This window comes from Palaemon carinicauda, chromosome 3, assembly GCF_036898095.1.
Source record: "Palaemon carinicauda isolate YSFRI2023 chromosome 3, ASM3689809v2, whole genome shotgun sequence".
In the NCBI taxonomy this organism is placed as follows: Eukaryota; Metazoa; Arthropoda; class Malacostraca; order Decapoda; family Palaemonidae; genus Palaemon; species Palaemon carinicauda.
This window is the reverse complement of record NC_090727.1, coordinates 76307580-76328053: the sequence shown is the minus strand read 5'-3', so window position 1 is coordinate 76328053 and position 20474 is coordinate 76307580. Positions and strand designations below refer to the sequence as shown.

The 20474-nt window shown below is 42.4% G+C and overlaps 1 protein-coding gene across 1 annotated transcript; it reads right to left on the bottom strand.

Moving 5' to 3' along the window:
* Positions 1 to 9680: 9680 nt before the first annotated feature.
* LOC137632451 (uncharacterized) lies at positions 9681 to 10253 on the bottom strand. The gene has a single exon (XM_068364384.1). It carries the CDS (start codon positions 10251 to 10253, stop codon positions 9681 to 9683), a length of 573 nt encoding a protein of 190 aa, XP_068220485.1.
* Positions 10254 to 20474: the final 10221 nt, after the last annotated feature.

The window sequence follows — 20474 nt, the reverse complement described above, 5'->3', positions numbered from 1 at the left end:
AAGGTCACATTCAAGATAAATTTCTGCTAGGGGATAAGACGTTTGACAAGTTAGATCAGACAGTAAAACTTTTTCACCGGTGTAAGAATCAGAAATGTTCGGAATGACATTGGATAATAGAATGGACTGGGCTGCACCCGTGTCTCTAAGTATAGTAATAGGGTACTTATGATCACCCTTACATATCGACACAAATCCTTGAGAGATAAAAGGGTCAAAGAGAGAGAGATTAGGACCATGCACATTTGAGGCTGCTATTGGCTTAGAAGAAGTGACTGTGTGTTTGGTGTTAGAACTTTTGGACACTTTACACCCAGGATGACGACACTCTTGGATCATATGCCCGGGTTTCTTACAATAATTACAGGTTACTGGCTGGGGAGCAGGACGTGAACTGTTGCCTCCTAAATCTCGCCCCACTCCTGCAAGGTGTTCACCAGAGGAGGGTCTCACACTGGGGCTCTGCCTACGAGCTCCACTCCCCCACGTGTCTATCATCAACGCCTGAGCATCCACTAACTCTGCTGCTCGGATCAGCTCCTTCTCACCCCTTTCCTCCACATATCTCACCAAGTGGAAGGGAAGCTTATTCTTCCACTCCTCCAAGACAACAGCATTAACTAGTTCTGAAAAATGTTGTTACATTAATAGCCTCAAGCCACTTTTTACACTGTCTCAATTTATCAGTGGCAAATTCAACATAAGTTTGGGTATGGGACTTGGTTAAGGATCTGAATTTCAGTCGGTAGCCGTCAGGAGTAAGAGCATAGGCATACAAGACCTGTTTCTTTACAAAATCATAATTCTCAGGCCTATCTAAACTGTTATATACCCTAAGAGCCTTTCCTGTTAATTTTGGAGTTAGGATGGTAAGCCATTCATCCTTTGGCCATTCTTGTTTGTTAGCAATAATCTCGAAAGTTTTAAAGTACCCATCAACATCATCTTCAGAAAAGCCAGGAAGGAGGGAGGACATGTTACCTACATTTAATTTTAACTGTTTTTCCTGTATTTCTAGTACCTTTTCTTTGCTTTTTTCTGTTATGTCTACCTCTTTAGATTTTAACTCTAACTCTCTTTCTACCTTCTCCCTTTCTAATGCAAGCCTCTCTCTTTCTAGTTTGATTCGTTCTCTTTGAATTTCGATTTCTCTTTCGCTTTCTACTTCTAATCTCGATTTCTCTTTCGCTTTCTACTTCTAATCTGAGTTTTTCTTTCTTTTTCGCTTTCTAACAGTTCTCTTTGCATTTGTAATTGATAGTCTAATTTTAATTTCTCCAGTTCTAAGGGATTGACTTCAATAAATCGCTGATAAGGCCTAGCAGGTGACAAAACGGGAGGCGAGCGGTAACCCGCTGGTTCAGCCTGAGCGTCAGGTAACACCGAACTCGCCGGGGTTAAAGTATCTATGGCGACTGCCGCCAGTACCCCTTGGCTGACTAACTCAACCACCACATTCTTAATCATTGTCTTATTTAGCTTATAGTGAATTTCAATGCCATAATGATGGGCAATTTGCTTCCAATCATCTTTTCTGAGAGGTCCTGCTAACTTATCCGAAGATGGATTAGCAACAAAGTCATCTAGGTTAAACGACATGGTTAATTATTAATAGTAAACAATAAAAAGAATACAGGGAAAGAATCAAATGAAATTATTGAACTAGCTGTAACTAGCACTCGATAGACAAGGACGGCCGGGTCGTAAAACAGAAACAGCCCTTCGATAACTAGACAGACCCTCATTAATGTCTCGTTATACCCTTAGTCCTATGCCCAAGATTATTGTTCGTGTGAGACCGAGACAAACACAAGTTTGTATAAACAATACTTGAAAAAGATACTTGATAAGGATTCATAGATGGAGTGTTCGCGTCCGAGTCACCGACAATCACACACCGCGTAAAGATACTTGAATAAGTTTTTAATGATACTGGAGAAACATGAGAGGCTTGGGAAAAAAAATGGACACTCCGATACTTGGAACGATAAATGATACTTGATATAAAGATACACAAACAATAATGATCCGTACACACGGAATGGAGGAGCGAAAGTAAGCACTTATTAGCTAACCCTAACGCTGATAAAGTTTACTAGTGAGGGCTGTGAACACTTTAAACTGAGTAAACTCTATGACTGCTACTTACTGCACTTGATCTAACATGTGTGGTGTGGCGGTACAAAGTGCAATACCAAACGAGTTTTACCGTAAGAATTTAAACTACACATACCAACACTCGTCTTGGTTTACAATAAAAAAAAACACTTCACTTATCAGATACAAGAAACACATTAAAGCACCGAACAAAATCAAAGCACTGTCACTGTAAAAGAAAGTGATTAATAATTAACAGGACACAAGGGAGTAACAAATAAAAGGACAACGATCACCAACTTAGCAATTACGTCCTGGCAAGGTCGCCACTTGTCACAACTTGGGTGTTAGAATGTGAAATAAAAAAAAGTTAAATATAATTGCATACCGAATACCCAAGGTATAACAAAATTAAAAGTTAAGATAAGCAAGGGAAACGCATGTAACTGTGGTATGCTGGGAATGAGAAGTTGAAATAATATTTCAGTAGCATAACATTAATTTAATTCAGTGCACAGTAAACATATACATGTAAAGTAAACATAATACACACAAAATAATACACACAAATATAAGATAATATAACTGTCCTAACACTGGACAACACACTGGTGAGATAAGGGGATTACGAGGTACAGGTTACAAAATACTTAGCCAAAAAAGCCGAACAGCAGAGAAGTTCACAAAAATGATACAAAGACGAGACACAATACAGGTGAGGGAGGCAGACTTGTAGCAGTGGGTAGCAGTAATGAGCTGCCAGTGACTACCGACCCTTCTTCTTCTTCTTCTTCTTCTTCTTAGATTGCCTAGTCCTTTTGACTAGACACGGGCTCTTGCTTACGCAGCCCGTCTGTGGTATGGGGATAGATGTGCTGGGTTAACCTTTATTTTATTAAAAGAGCACAGGATAGGCGATTAGTGGACATCCACCTGGACACGGCCGCAGCCCTGCAGGTCTGACCCTCCTGGCAGCGGGGCCTTGACAATATGTCTGCACCCACGGGTTAGTACAGGCTGCTCTGCCCCTAGAGCGTGGCCTGTTATGGTTCCTGTGAAGCAGGGGCCTTGTTTTACTTATACATTCCCGTATAACTGCCGAGGGTCAGAGTTGGGCTGCTCTGGATGGGGAGGCAAAGTATGGTTGCTGCAACTAGGTGTCTCTTGTTCTACTTATCGGGGGACCGGCCCCTGGAGCCACGAGCGGAAAATTCTTTAGTCGTAGGGAAAGAGGTATAGTAGCAAGTCCCATGGGAGTAGGAGGTCATGGGAAGGAGGGTAAAGGTATTGAGTGGGAGGTAGGAATTTTGGGGCATACAGTATCCCCTGGAAAATTCTTTAGTCGTAGGGAAAGAGGTATAGTAGCAAGTCCCATGGGAGTAGGAGGTCATGGGAAGGAGGGTACAGGTATTGAGTGGGAGGTAGAAACTTTTGGGGCATACAGTATCCCCTGGAAAATTCTTTAGTCGTAGGGAAAGAGGTATAGTAGCAAGTCCCATGGGAGTAGGAGGTCATGGGAAGGAGGGTACAGGTATTGAGTGGGAGGTAGAAACTTTTGGATCATACAGTATCCCCTGGAAAAAAACACACAGGTATATTAGACAATGTTACATGAGGTCAGGGGTGATAAATCACCTAGGCGGCGGGTACGATGAGAGATAAGCTGTGTATGCAGGGATGTTTTCTAGGATGTTCTTGGTTACTGCTTCTGCTGTAATCGGTGGATGGTTGGGTAGGTCTTGACGAAGGAGCGCAGTGCTGGGGCAGTGGAGGAGATAGTGGTCCAAAGGGTCACCGGCTGGTTGTGCTTCACAGTGTTGGCAAGGGCGTACTTCGTCACCGATGATTTGCCAGCAGCATTTATAGCCCAGTCTGAGGCGATGAGTGATGACGGCTATTCTCCTGTTTGTGTCCCTTGTGATGCCATGTGGGTCCATATCAGTTACCTGTGTGTACCACCTGGCAGTCATGGAACCTCCCAAGGCTGCGTCGCGTACATCAGACCTAACTCTGGAAAGACAGTTTTGGATTAGTAGATTTTTAATTTGTTTAAGAGATTTACTGAGGCTTACCCCTATGGAGGTGCACTTCAGTGCCTCATTTGCTAGCCTGTCTGCGGCCTCATTCCCCTGAACCCCCACATGACTAGGGATCCAGTTGAGGGTGATTTTGCGACCCCTCTGAGCATGGATCTGTGCTGTAGCTCTGATGGTAGAGAGCAAACGCACGTTCTCTTGTAGTTTATTGTTGGAAATGGCCTGTATCGCTCCTTTGGAGTCGGTATGGATGGTAGTGTCTCCTTGCTTACTCAGAGAGTCAGCAAGCGCCTTGGCTATGGCCACGAGCTCAGTCTGTAGGGTGGAGGCATGATCTGACAACCTCCAGTTGGCAACATAGTTATTTGAGACGACGGCGGCACCCGTAGCAGGTATGCTCCGGTCCACCGACCCGTCTGTGAAGTAATTGTTATTGGCCCAAGTTTGCCTTACTGCTTGGTTGGCCGCTTGTAACAGTATTTGGGGAGGGCATAAGGCTTTGGTGGAGGGGAGGATAGTGAAATTGGTGGAAATTGGGTCGGGGACCCATGGGGCTGGGGGGATGTACAGATCATGAACGTTGTCCACCCTCAGAACCGAGACGATCTGCTGCGCTCCCATCCTCCTGATTGCTTGCAGAATCCGTCCGGCATATGTGGGGGGGGGGGTCTAGATCTTCATGCAGGTCTAACAAACCTCTCAGTTTGTTGCTGAGGGGAGATGCCCTACCTGCTTTGATGGTCTTGCACACAGTGGCGCAGAGCCTTATATCAACTCTGTTGGCTAATGGCATTAGGCCGGTCTCGGCCCGCAATAGTTGCAGCCTAGTCCACATAGGGGCCCCTGTAATGAGTCTCATACAGTTGTTTTGGATGACCTCCAGAGAGGAAAGCAACCCGGTCTGCAGGCCAGTCAGTGACGGGGCTGCATATTCCACCTGTGTGGCAATAGCCTGCACGTAGAACCTTCTGAGTAGCAGGTGGGAGGCCCCCTTACTTAGGGAGGTGATCCTTTTCATGGCTGCGAACCGGGTTGAGATCCTATGTTTGAGGTACTTGACCTGGCTTGTGGGTGATAGGTGACGGTTTATCATGATTCCGAGGTACCTATAATCGTTAACCCACTCGATAGGAGTGTTGTTAATGATTAGTCTGGGGGGGGGGTCGAAATCATGCTCAACCGCCATGGCCTTGGTTTTTGCCGAGTTGATCTTAAGGCCCAGCTTCCTGCACCTCCCATTAATTATGTCTAGGGCGCTCTGCATCGCTCTGGTCCTGTTCTGTACGAAGTAGGGGCAGACAATACAAATGTCATCCGCATAGATGAACATTTCTATACCCCTGGGTAGGTCCAGGTTGAGGAGGTTTTCAATGAGGAGGTTGAAAAGGAAGGGGCTGAGAATTCCTCCCTGTGGTGTGCCATTTTCCAAGGGAAGAAAGGGTGATGTGGCCCCTTGGAACGATACTCTGGCCTCCCTGTAATGGAGGTATTGTTTAACCCACGATAGGAGATGACCCCTGACCCGCTTCTCTACCAGGGAGAAAAGGATAGCACTGGCGAGTTCATAGGCCTTTTCCAGATCGATAAAGGTGATCAGGGCTTTCCCGTTGTTGACGGTGGCCAGGACATCGACGATGCATTCGTGTGTTCCAATACCTTCTGTGAACCCATATAGCCTGGGATGCAGCTTACCGACTTTCCACTTGAGCCGGTTGAGGACCATCCTCTCCGCAACCTTTTCAGTGCAGCTAATAAGGGCAATAGGCCGGTATGAGTTCTCTTCTTGTGGTTTGGGAATTGGCTGAATGTTCTGTTGGCTCCAGGTGAGTGGTCTACATCTATCACTATATGTCTTATTTATAAGACGAAGGTAGAAAGCCTGTGCTGGAGCCCCACGTGGCATAGCATACTGTACGTAATGCCGTCGATGCCTGGTGCGGTATTTTTGGTTTTGGCAAGGGCCCTCTCTAGCTCCTCTTTCGTGAAAGGGGAGTCAGTGCTGTCGCCGAAGCCACACGCCGCATTGATCATGGTGGTCCTAATTGGGAGGAGTTCCTCCTGCCTTCGCCTGGTAGGAAGGGGAAGGTTGGTCGACTTAGCACGGTCCGCAAACTCTTGCGCTATTCTGTTGGCCTCGCCAGGAGGATCTGGATGGGCTGTCCTATTGGTACGGGTTTTCCCAACAACTTTGTTGAAGAAACTCCAGATCCTCCTCAGGGAAGTGAAACCGTTCACCTCCGAGCACCACTCTAGCCACTTCTGTTGTTTGACCTCAGTAGCCACTGCCACCGCATGGTCTGTGACATGGATGAGGGTTCTATATAGCTCGTCGGTGCGATGGCGCCGAAAGAGTTTGCGGACTCTGACGACTCTCTTGTTCATTTCCCTAATCCGTGGGTTGTAGTACCAGGCGTCTTTGTGATTTGACCTAGGGGCTTTCCTGAGGGGCATAGAACCCTTTGCCGCCTTATGGAGCTCTGATATAAACAGGTCCTGGAGGTGATCAATACTTTCCGTGGGGTCTGGCTCGTACCTGCTGGCCCAGTCCGTCATGTGGCGTGCGAACAGGTCCCACTTGGCAAGATCTGGGTTCCACCTACGCGGGGGCGGAGGGGGAGGTGGCAGTTTCTCCAAATGGACAGAAAACTGGATGCCAAAGTGGTCACTGGTGAGGACGGGGTGCAGGCCCCAGGAAGAACCTCGGACTAGGTTGGCGGATACAAGGGTAAGATCGAGACGGCCTCCGTCTCTGTGGGTGGCATAACTTATGTCATTGAGCAATTTGACTGTGGGGAAGTCGTCTAACAGGTTAGCTAGGTGGGCGCCTGTAGGGTTAACTCTCTGCGTGGAGTTTAGAAAGGCGTGGTGTGCGTTGAAATCGCCAGCAATAACCGAGGTATCTGTATCTGCGGCTGCGAAAAGGAGTGTGGCATCGATGTTTTTATGTGGAGATTTGTATATGTTATGGATTTTGAGTGTTGTGTTGGCTAAAGTGATTTCAATACCGAGTGTCTCCGCCTCGTGGCAGTCGATGTTATCAATGGCTCTGGATGGTATTGTGTTCTTAACTAGTGTCATTAAACCCCGTGTAGTGTCTGTCTGGTGTGCTCTGTATGTTTTGTAGTCTTTAAAGGAGAAGGTTTGTTGTTCTGTAAGAATTGTCTCTTGTAATAGAATATCTGTCTTGTGTATATGTGTCTGAGCCTGCAGGAAGGAGTATTTCTGTCTGATGCCGCAAATGTTCCAGGAAAGGAAGGTTAAGGTGTCCTGTGTTGGTTGTGGCTCCTGTGTATATGTTGTATCCGCGAAATTAAACGGTGGGGTTGCAGAACAGGGACCTTAGGAAGTCACAAGCTGGTTTCCAGCTAACTAAAATGACCGTTTGAAGCCTTTCGTTATAGAACTGTGGAAACATTGCCTGTGCGATGTTGCAAATTTCTAAAGCGGATTTGTTTAAGTACGAGTTTAAGAACATGCTTACAATCGGTTTACCAAATATTGTCCAGCCTAGACTGCTCAATTCGCTTGCTGGCGCTGCGGGTGTGTCTGCACATTCCGCTACTTGGTGGGCAGGGGCAGAGTCAGGATTGGAGTGTGTTGGAAAAATATCCCGTGTCGGTACTGGCTCTCGACTGGAGGAGGGAGGAGAGCTCTCCAGAGAGGGAGGAGGGGGGGGGGTATATCTTGCACTCTCCTAGTTAGAATTTGGTTAGGGACAGTAACCGGGGGGGACATCTGGGGGGGGGGGTTAACCGGAACTGAAGGTTCCCTAGGGGTTGGAGGATTTACTGGTATGTCAGGCTGCTCCGAGGTGGTTGGGGGGGGGGGGACCTGGTGGGCCACAGGGGGGGGAATGACCGGGGTAGGGCTGACTTCGGTGGGGGGGGAAATTGACGGGGCTGCTGTCTCCCTGAGGGGGGGATGGGGCACTGGTGGAGGAGTGCTTGGCCTGGAATCTTTGCTAACTGATACAGTGGCTGTCACAGCCGCGTAAGAGGGCTGGGGTATCATAGCCGCGTGAGAGGGCTGGGATGCTCTGTTGGGAGGGGCTGTGGCAGGTGCCAGAGGGGGTGCCACTTCTTGGGGTCGGAGCTCCTGAGGGAAGTTTCGGGGTTGAGGGGCCCTAGGGACGTTGGAGGCTCTAGGGTGCCTCTGGGTTCTAGGGGGGGGGAGGAATCCCCGTTATTTTTTCCCTTACTCTGTCGACTGCCTGCAGCCTGGATGGACACCTACCATTCCAAGCGTGGTGGTCTTGTTTGCAGCTTGGGCACTTGGGTATAACTGTCTCCTTCCTCCTCAGTCTTTTTATGCACTCTTCCGAGTCGTGGGGACCAGAGCAGGCTCCGCAGGTAATGTGCCGGGACCTACATAGCCTTTCGGGGTGCCCGAATTTTTGGCACTTGAAGCACCTGGTTGGTTCAGGTATGTAAGGCACTAGGCGGTATGTGCCCCACTTGCCTAGATCGAGCCACTCTGGGGTATCCTTCAGGACCCAGCATTTGACTTTGTATGCCGGTTCTTTTGCCCTCGTTTGGAATCTGTGGGTTCTAACTATTTTTGGGTGATCATCAATGATATCCGTTCCCATTGTCGGGGGGAATCCTCGCAGCACTTTGATTGCATCATGTCCTCCTTTGCTGATTTCCTCAAATTGTGGCACTCCACGGAGGACATTTTCAGCTTCGTCATTGAGGGGGGAAACTCTAAGGTCTGTCTTGTCGTACTGGCTAACTGAAAAGCTTAGTTCTGGGCGTTTGATCTCAAACTCCCGTACAAATTTATATACATCTTTTACCCGGGTTTTTCTGACCCGGAAGGTTGATCTATTTCCACTGTTGGGTTTAGGGTTAACCCTTTTTTTCCTCTTAGTCTGGGTTATAAAGCCCTCCTGGGAGGCAAAGAGGTCCTCTTCCGACACATTTCCTGTTGCCTGTGTCTTATTTTCATTTGATGTCACTCTGTTTTCTAATATTTTGCTACGGGCACTGACACTGGCACTGGCACTGTCACTGTCACTGGCACCGACACCGACACCGGCACGGTCACTGGCACTGACACCGACACCGGCACTGACACCGGCACTGTCACCGACACCGACACTGGCACCGTCACTAGCACTGACTCTGACACCAGCACTGGCACTGGCACTGGCACCGACACTGGCACTGTCACTAGTACTGGCCCTGACACTGGCCCTGACACCGGCACTGACACTGGTACTGGCACTGTCACTGGCACTGACACCGACACTGGCACCGTCACTGGCACCGTCACTGGCACCGACACTGGCACCGACACTGGCACTGACACCGACACTGGCACCGTCACTGGCACTAGCACTGACTGACACCAGCACTGACACTGGCACTGACACCGACACTGGCACTGTCACTAGCACTGGCCCTGACCCTGGCCCTGACACCGGCACTGACACTGGTACTGGCACTGGCACTGTCACCGGGACTGACACTGGCACCATCACTGGCACTGACACCGACTCTGGCACTGTCACTAGCACTGACTCTGACACCAGCCCTGGCACTGTCACTAGCACTGACTGACACCAGCACTGACACTGTCACTAGCACTGACTCTGACACCAGCACTGACACTGGCACTGACTCTGACACCAGTACTGGCACCGTCATTAGCACTGGCACTGGCACTGTCAATGAGGGCACTTCCCTCTTCACAGTCATGATCACTTTCATTTCTGCTTATGTTTGAAACACTGTCACTGCCACTTTCACTTTCACTCTCACTTTCACTTTCACTCTCACTTTCACTTTCACTTTTATTCACACTATCATCTTCACTTCCACTTTCATTTCTATCATCACTGTCATCATCACTAACACTGCTTTTACTTGTCGATCTTTTCCTTGGGGCACTGTTTGTTGTATCACTGTTTGTCTTGATTACCTGTAAATCACTGGGGCTGCTGCAACTGCTATTGCTATCGCTACTGACACAGAAATTACTGCTAAGGCTACTGACACTGATATTGGCAATGGTTTCTGGGGGTTCTTGACTGGGGGATTTGATAATTAATTCTCTGTTATAGGGGGGTTCTACTGGGGTCTGGTCACTTTTAGGGGAAGAAACTGCAACGTTACTCATGGTAATAACACCCTTAAGGGGCGTGGATACCCTGGACCGAGCCCCATGACAAGCATGGGACATAAAAGAATTACTGTTACAAACCTCGATCTCTGAAAGATGTAGTGAAAGGCCCGTAGAGTTCGCGCCGCCGTCGCTCTCGTCGTCGTCAAGGAAGGAAATGGGGTGGGGGGGTGGGCGGCCGGGAGGTATGGGAGGGGTTGGCTGAGTCGTCTACGGGATCCGAGGGGTCTGGGGGGCGGGTAGGGGAGTCAGGCGGCGGATCATCCAGCTGGGAGGATAGGGAATCCTCCCCAAAGTCCGCCATACTGGCGAAATTAACAGTTGTTATTCTGTACACTAAGTAAAGAGGGCACAATTACGAGTGGTATAGGGAACCAAGTTACACTGCTACGCCTACAGCGAACACGCAAGCGGGAGACTCACCGAGAGTCTCACCTTATAACCTCTCGCTACCGACCCAGCTCAGACCCTGTATATATACAGGCCAGAAGCAGTCACGGCGTATCCTGATTGGCTTACGTTGAGGTGGGAGCAAGCAATCCCACTTGCGACTGCTAATTAGAAGACGTGACAAGTGCTCAAACAATTAACAAACACCCTGCTTATTGTACAGGGAAGGCAGGCGGGGGGAAGGAGAATGGTGGCCGTGACAGGTATTATAGAACAAAGGAATAAGAGGAAAAGAGATATCAAATTGGAGTTTGCAAAGTTTTATGAAGAACAACTGGAGCTGATCACCAAGATCATCCTCGGGTTTAGTGCTTCTTCATCAGTGACGTCACACTTAAATGAATGATTCTTGTATGAAAAAATAATATTCATTGAAAAGAGAGAAATAAGTCTCAACAAGTTTCATAATTTCATCCATTAGATTTTTTTATTATTAAACTAACATATATTAATCTACAAAAATTAGAATGTCTTATTATTTTTATTAAAATGAGTCTTTGATATAATAAACCCTTTAAGAAGATTGAAGTTTTTTTTTTTTTAATAAAGAAACAAAAAGAGTGATAACATCTGTTAATTTAGACAATCAGATCTCTCTCTCTCTCTCTCTCTCTCTCTCTCTCTCTCTTGGTGTGTAGGTAGATCAGGGGTTCTCAACCTTCTTGGCCCATGCACCCCTTTCACCATTTGTAATGATGTCATTCACCCCCCCCCCCCCCCCCCGCCCTTCCTACCTTCCCGTCTTTTCCAAAATTGTGTGTCAAAAATTTCACTTTACATAATATGCAAATATTACTAAAAATCCTTTTATTTCTTTTTTTTCTAGATATATTATAAATTTACAGCTTTACATGGATTATTGTATAATGGAATATTACAAATTATATGCAAATTAGAAATATCGATATATACTGTATATAAAACTGGGATAGAAGTGAAATAGTTTTTTATTTATTTATAAGAACTACTTAACAGGCCAAACTGAAGCTAATGCAATAAACAAAAAGTTCGATAGGGTAACAAGTTATTATAAATCTGTAATTATTTTTATTCAGAAGATTACAGTTCATCGATTGACGAAACCTATGATTGTTTTTTCTTAACCAATTCTGGGATACGCGGATGAGTGCTTGAAAGGGCACAACGCAGGTCATTTTCTACCTCTAATCTACTGAAAAAGCCTGACTCACAAAGATATGTTTATACAAATGGAAGCAATACACTGATAGCCATTTCTACCACTTTTGGGTAGGAATCGCAGATCAGAGGCCAAGGTTCTGTTATTGATTTCTCATCGAAAATATCGCTTACACCCGAATCAGTTTTTAACTCCAAAACCTCATCTTGACAATCATCAGGAACTTTTTCAACTGACAGTTTGAATGGATTTCTGACTAAATCCAACTCATCATCACTACGTTCGGGAAAATATCGTCTGAATTAATTTTCCAGTGCTGTCAAATGCTGCAAAATTTCATTTTTGCAAATTGTGGAAGTACCTTGTCTTAACCACAAACATCAAGAATGGATGACAGTTTCTCAAACATGGCATTATTTTCTGCATTTACCCTTTTCTTCCAATTTACAAGCTTGCTCATGAAAGCTTTCAAGGCATCTACGAATTTTATAATGTTTGTATTCCTTCCATGCATCTGAAGATTCAGTTTATTCAGTTGCTCAAATATATCAACCAAATACGCAAGACGCATGATCCATTCCTAATCACTCAGTCAGCAGGGAATTCTGTTTTACCTTGCACTTCAAAACACAATTTGAGCTCATATCTAAGCTCAAATACTCGTTCAGTTACATTTCCTCTTGACAGCCAAAGAACATTCGTGTAAAAAAGAAGCGAATGGTGGGTTGCATCCATATCAGTACATAACTGCTTGAAAAGTCGTGAGTTGAGTGCCCCTCCCTTGACGAAATTTACAATCTTAATTGTTTGATCCAAAACCTTCTCTAGCGGAGCAGGAAGTATTTTTTAGGCCAGTGCCTGACGATGGATCATACAATGAATGTCTTTCAGTTTTGGAGCTCGCTTTTTCACACATACTTGGAATCCTGATTTCGTCCCTAACAAAGCTGGTGCTCCATATGAACAACACCCACTGACATTATCCCACGAAAGATTTTCTGATTCAAAAAAAGATGAAACCTTCTCCAAAATATCAGAGGCCTTGGTAGGTAGTTCAAGAGGAAAACAAAAGAGAAACTCCTCTTTAAATGATCCTGAGTGAACATACCTTGCAAACACCATCAACTGGGAACATGATGCCACATCAGTTGATTCATCAAGTTGAATTGAAAATAAGCCAAATGTTGAAGACTTTATCTCCGGCACAACTTGATCCTTGATGTCAGTGGCTATGTCACTCATCCTCCTTTGAACAGTACTGTTTGATAATGGAACCTTCATTTCTTTTCCCAACACAATTTCCACCATTTTGAGAGCGCAAGGCTTGATCAAATTTTCTCCAATTGTATGTTTTTTATCTGCTTTGCTATTTCAAGTGCTACAACATAGGAAGATTCAGTAATTTTATCGTTTTTCTCTTTAAATTTTTCTGTTGAAACCAGCCTCATCTTTTTGAGAGCATTCCAATGGTGTTCAAAAGTTTTTGTTCTTGTCTACGTAATGAGGATGAACATTTTGCAAATGTTGTCTCATCTCTGGTGGTTTCATAGAATCCTTTGTCAAAGCTTTTCTACAAATAACACATTGGGGCCTTTTTTCTCCACTGATGATGATGGATGTGAATCCATATGCAATATATGAATGATCAAACTTTTTTTTTTTTTTTTACTCATAATGGGCTCCGAATTCTGTACATCAAAACAAGAAAACGTAAAAATATTAATTGGTTATTTTTACAGACAAAATGTGATATATTTATCCATTATATATTTAATCAGCAACATGACTGACATTAAGTAGTAAATAATGACAGTGAAGCACAAAAAGAATGTGTAAAATGCACAAATATGGGAGATTATGGTCCCTGTTAATATCACAAAAACTAATCTAGAGAAGCACAGTCACCAATGTGAGTGCAAGACCAACAAATTACTCACAAAAAATGCAAAGAAAAAAAATTGGTAAATGGGGATTTTTGGCTTCTGGGATTTTGGTATTCTTCTGAAAATATATAGAATAATATAAGAAAGTATAAAAAACAAAAATTAAAAAAAAAGATAAAAAATATATAAAATTCTTTAGATAAAAAACTAACCTAATAAATATAAGATTTAATTTAAAAGAAAATATATATAATTTATATTTTTAGGGGGTTGTTTAACTAAATAACTTTAGTTTTTTTATAGACACTTTTATAATTATTAAGTTAGTTTTTTATCTTTAAATAATTTTATATACTTTTTTTATTTTTCTATTTATATTTTTATATATTATTCTATATATTTTCAGAAGAATACCAAAATCCCTGAAAAAGCCCAAAATCCCTATTCACCAAAAAAATAACAATTAAAATTATGACAAAAACTAAAAACAGAAAACACGGACACATGCATGCATAATCAGTGGAAGAAACAAAATTATTGTACTTACTTACTTAGAGTCTTCAAGATAATATCCTGGAAATAAGGTTCACAACGACATTTACTGATGACAATTCAAGAATGAAATTGGTATTAGCATCTCATTTATAGTCCAGGAGTTCCCAACCTTGGGGTTACCAAGTGATTTTCTTGGGGCCTACTTAATTCCCTAGCCATCTGTCTCTTCCTCAGTACCTTTTCCAATCCTAGGATTAACTTGGGTGGTCACTTGTATATCACTGTCCAATCCATTTTTTCCTGGGCTAGCACAGGATATAATCCCAGTCCACGTGACAGGCCAGATATGCAAAAGCCTATAATTGCTCTACTTTCCCATAAACTTACTTCGGTCACAATTCACCCCCTGAAAACCCAAAATTCACCCCTGGGGGTGAATTTCACCCCCATTGAGAACCTCTGAGGTAGATATTATTTCTGTTAAACCGATTACTTGAGACAACGAAACCATAAAATGAACGCGAACTAAATGAGTGAGTGAGTGTGTGTGACTGATCTCTCCTGAATGTAATTAGAGTTTTATCTCGTCTGATTCGTCTTGCAACTCCATCGCACTAAATCCTTTCATCACTTTGATTAATAATAGAAAATAGTCATCTTGAAGGACTTAGGCAGGATTAGGTGCATTGCCTCTGGATTCCAGTCTTTGAGAGAGAGAGAGAGAAGAGAGAGAGAGAGAGAGGAGAGAGAGAGAGAGAGAGAGAGAGAGAGAGAGAGAGAGAATCTTGTAGATAATTTCTAATTATGCCTCATTAATTCATTTTCCTTAAAACAAATCATATCAGAACACGAGATTTTCAACCAATTTTCCTTTCGAAAAACGTAGGGTAAAAATCTCTATGATGTCATCTATAAAACCGTATAATGTTTCTTATCAAAGTCTCCTTAAACAGACTTGATTCTGATGTTCTCCAAAACATCTTTTTTTTTTCATAAAGGTCAACAACGTCTCAAGTGAAGACCTTTCTCGCCTTCCGGATGACCTTGAGGGAACGACAAATGGAGTAAGTAACAAAGTACTCAAGTCTTGACTGATGTGTCCTCAGCAAGGGTGGGTGAGGAAAAAGAAACTCTCTCTCTCTCTCTCTCTCTCTCTCTCTCTCTCTCTCTCTCTCATTCCTCAAGAAATATTTCACAACAGATTAGAGTCAAGTAGGAGTAACCCAACAGTGTTTACGAGAGCCGTGAATGGGAGAATGCCCAAGAAAATAAAGAATTGTAAAGAGAAGAAACAGATCACGAGATTTAACGAGAAGAGGAAGAAGAAAAACAAAATAATCCAAAAAAGAAATATCTGCATAAAAAAAAAATATTGATCAGAAAGCAGCGAAAAATCTTCAGGATTTATAACGTCAATAACTTTAGAGTTTCGGTGAAAATTCTGTCAAATAGATATTTATGTTAGCTCGATGACTGAAAATATTTGGTCCAAATTGTAAAGTAGCCTAAATTGTAGACATATAATTCATAAATGTCTAAAATATCAACCAAAGTGTAGGGAGAAAATTATTTCAATCAAATTGGCAAAGATAATCCTTTTTGTTTGATTTTATGATGAAATTGGGAATATCATTGAATGTAAAGTTCGTAACAAAACAAAGTCTATCTAATAATCTTAACCGCCTTATCATTCTAACATATTGCATATTCAGGTTATCAAAATCCATGCATTTGATTATAATATATAATTGTTGCTACGGACTTGAACAACATTCGAATAATCTAACTTCTTGAAGAATTAAAACCCCACCTGGAATTCATTCATGATAAAATAGACGTGACCTTATTCAAAGGCGATCTCCTTGAAGCTTCTTCCTTCGGGGTCATCTTCAGATCTGTCAGGGAAATCCTCCACAGGAGTCGGGAGAGTATGTCGTTCACAGAGAGACAGAGAGAGAGAGAGAGAGAGAGAGAGAGAGAGAGAGAGAGAGGAGAGAGAGAGAGAGAGAGAGAATGTATTTTGTTTTTCTATTCAACTAATAAACTTAGTACCCTGTTTCTGCAATATTTGTTTCATTTTCCTCCAGTCAACATTATCCTTTGTATATCAACTCTTTTATGTTCTCTTTTACTCACATTATTTAGGTCTTGGCATTTTCAGTAAAGTCCTTCACTAAGTAAATTTGTGTATTACCTGAAGAACCCCTTTTTTATAAGGATTTACTTATGTACTGTTTAGATGACGTCAGTCGCGGGACACCGCCTTAGAGGACCCCTTCTACAGACAGATTCTCATTCTCTACTCCGACTTACAGAGTTCCCCCTATCCTACGATTCCTTTCATGCCTCCTCCATCACATCTTTGAACTCTCCCATCCCCCAGAGAGACAACGCTCTCTCTCTCTCTCTCTCTCTCTCTCTCTCTCTCTCTCTCTCTCTCAGCCTACATCTTCTAACTTATGTTTCGCTTCTATCAAAGGAACTTTTCCTCTCAAATGAATATCCCTGTTGCCATGCACTCCTAACACCAAGACTTTTATGGAAGGGAAAAAACACAACGGATAAATTTTCATGTTCCGGTGCATTTCTCAAAGATAATGAATTCAAACTTTAAAGCACAAAGGAAACCTAAAAGAGGATGAAGCAAACCAATGGTAACTATAAAAAAAAACACTGAGAGTGTAGACCTCCGCCACGGCAGCTTATTTCTCGAAACCAGCTTGCCTTTCCCAGAATCAATTAACCATTTCCAGCTGCAAATTTCATTACTTTACCATTAAAATTGTAACCGTATGGTTGATGACCAGAATTTGACCTTTTGCTTGACCTTGACCTTGGACTTGACCTTGACCTTAACAGGGAATAATTGGCGTAGATTTGCATACACTCAAATATGAACCAAGTTTGAAGTCTTCGAGACAACGATGTCCAAACCAATGGCTGATTACGTGAATTGGATATTTTGCTTGCCTGTGACCTTGACCTTTGACCTTGACCTTCCAAAATTTAATCATTTCCAGATAAGAGTTAATCCCTGCAAGTTTCATTTCTCTACGATTAAAATTGAGGCCAGGAAGCTGTTCACAAACAAACAAACACACACAAACAAACACACAAACAGGGGGTAAAATATAACTTCCTTCCAACTTCGTTGGCAGAGATGAAAATATCAGTCTTTTGATTTAGAATTTGACCTTAATGGCATCCAAGGAGAAAAAATCTCTTTACAAACAGTTTTTCTTAACCACATTATTTGGACACAGATTTCAAACTAAATTTTGATGCAATTCTTTATTTGAAGATCAAAAAAGCTCTTTTACATTCGAAATGAATGTGCAGTTAGTTACGCAAAATATATACTGTATATATATATATATATATATATACTGTATATATATATATATATATATATACTGTATATATATATATATATATATATGGGTATGAGTGTGTGTGTGTGTGTGTGGTTGAGGCGTGAAAGTGTCCTTATTTTGTGCCATTCTCTAAATGTTACCATTAAAATTCAAACCTTCTTCAAACAAACAATTATGAAATATAAAGAGGAACGTCATGCAGTGTTTAGAAGACCTAAAATGAGCTGAGGTCGAGGGTGAACTTGGTTGAAGTAGTACCAATCCACCCCCTTGAAGGAAGGAAGGAAGGAAGGGGGGAAGATCCTCCCTCCCTTACTCCCTCCTACCACTCCCTCCCTCCCTCCTTCCCTGTCTCCCTCCCTGTCTCCGAAAGTGCTTGCTTGAAGACTTCAGTCTACGCAGATATTTTTTCTTTCCCAACGAGTCAAAATAGAACGACAGAGAAATGAATGAATTGTGTTCTTTAGCTGTCATCTGTTCTTCTGTTCTGGTGTGCCAGAGAGAGAGAGAGAGGAGAGAGAGAGAGAGAGAGAGAGAGATAGACTTTATTACAAATTCTAGATCCAATGATTTGACTTCATGATATCACACATTATTGCAGCCTGATGTGTTGCTGCCTATGACACCTTCATTCCATACACGAGTTGTTCTTTTCCTCAGCTTCATCTATCTTGTGTATCTCGGTTATAAGTTTCCATTAGCCCAGTATATCATGAGAGGTTGGTTCAAGAAATTGGAGCATATGATGCAGTTGTGTCAAACAGAAGGACCTTAATGTGCGCTGCTGAGGGTGACTTCCTTTATGTCCCTGGTACTCCTGGAGTATTTTTCATGCCCTCACCATCAGAATTTGGACAACTCTATATTATTATTAGACTGTGTAGATGTTATATACCGATTTTCACTAGGTTTTAGTCATTCATTTCATGCATGACACATGTGGCTACCATATGAACTTAGGATATTTGTTTATTGATAATAAAATCATTAGACTAATTTTTTCTTTTCTCTTTCAACAGGAAAACCGAGCTGTTGCAGCTTCATGCCATTGGGTAGTGAGTACAGGATGTGATTCGTTGTATTTGAGGTGCAGAGAGAGAGAGAGAGAGAGAGAGAGAGAGAGGAGAGAGAGAGAGAGATAGGAGTGCCATTTGCAAGAAGCAGGTAAGGGTTGAAGTAAAGACAAGGGGGTTTAATTTGTCAAAAAGGCTTGTGCCACTTCGAACAGACTTGAGAAAGCAACCTTATTGCTCCTTATTATAAGGACCATTATAACTTGGAGATTGAAACGTTCTACACTATTCGTCTTATGGTTTGTGTATCATAGCCAATACATCAAGCAATCTACTGAAGTATGATTCTCTCTCTCTCTCTCTCTCTCTCTCTCTCTCTCTCTCTCTCTCTCTCTCTTCAGTATTCTTGTTGACATATGCTGTTATGAATATGTATCACTAACGCGAGTGATTCTAATCAATGAAAATATCAACCAAAATGGCATTTAATACCGAATTCTACCTTTAGGAATGTATAGGCCTATCCCCTGTGAATTCATTTATTGACCATATACAGTAAACGGTACTTATATGGACCATGTACAGTAAACAGTACTTATATTGACCATGTACAGTGAACGATACTTATATTTTTCCCTATTGGAGCCCTTGGACTTAAGCATATTGCTTTTCCTACTAGGGTTGTAGCTTAGCAACTAATAATAATAATAATAATAATAATAATAATAATAATAATATGGACCATGTACAGTAAATGGTACTTATAGCGACCATATATTATACAGTAAACAGTACTTATATGAACCATGTACAGTAAACGGTACATGTATGGACCATGTACAGTAAATGGTACTTATTTGGACCATGTACAGTAAACTGTACTATGAACCATATACAGTAAAGGGTTCTTATATGTACAGTAAATGGAATTTTGCATTTGGAGTCAATGGCTACAGGAATTCTACTTTTTCTTTATTCGTGTCACCTATGTCACCTTATTAGCCCTTTATCAGTTTTGTGATTTTAAAGTATTCGAACAGTTGATTGAATGAACTCTCTTCTGCTTGATTAGGAAAGTGCTTGCGTAAATGATCCTTCTGTTTTCTTCGTAGATACATTATAATGTTGATAGTTTTCTCTGCATTCACACGAAGTTATTCATTAGGAGATATTTTGGAGTTGTTCGAAGGTATTTCTACCTAAATTGTGGAATAGATGTATAAAAGAAGGACTTTTACAATAGGGACTTTATCAGAACTTTTTCATTCACACCAAAGATGAATCCTAATCAACAGTCAATATAATAACTGCATACTTAATGATAATGATGATGTATGTGATAAAGAACCAACAATAACAAAACACAGATTGATATCTCTGTGTCTTCCTGTGTCCTCCTGTACTATGATGTTTTGTTAATCACTTGGATTTCCCCTCCCGTCAGACTCCACGCCGGTGAGCTATGTCGACATTTTGTATGATGCAGTTTCATTTGTAATTATATGTGGGTGATGTAACAGAGCATGACTATTTTCAGTAATTCCAATAGCTCAAACAATCTCTTATCTGAGGAGGATGAAACTTGGCCACTATCAATTATTCTGTGTCCGTCATGAATGAAGTGGTGTTTCCTTAATAAAATGAATATGTTATTCATTTCGGTATAATAGAAATGAAATTGATTAGGAAGTAAAATTATCGGACATTTCGTCCGAAGCTGCTTCGGTGCTCGTCAACCCAAAGCTATTTGGCTTCTATTATACCGGCTTTATGCCTTCAATATTGTGAATAAGGCTTACATATATGGATTCCTGCCATGGAAAAACCTATTTTAGGAAGGAGAAATATGAAAATTAATGCCGATT

Coding starts and splice junctions, on each gene's coding strand:
- LOC137632451 (XM_068364384.1), bottom strand. CDS start 10,253: ATGAGTAACGTTGCAGTTTCTTCCCCTAAAAGTGACCAGACCCCAGTA.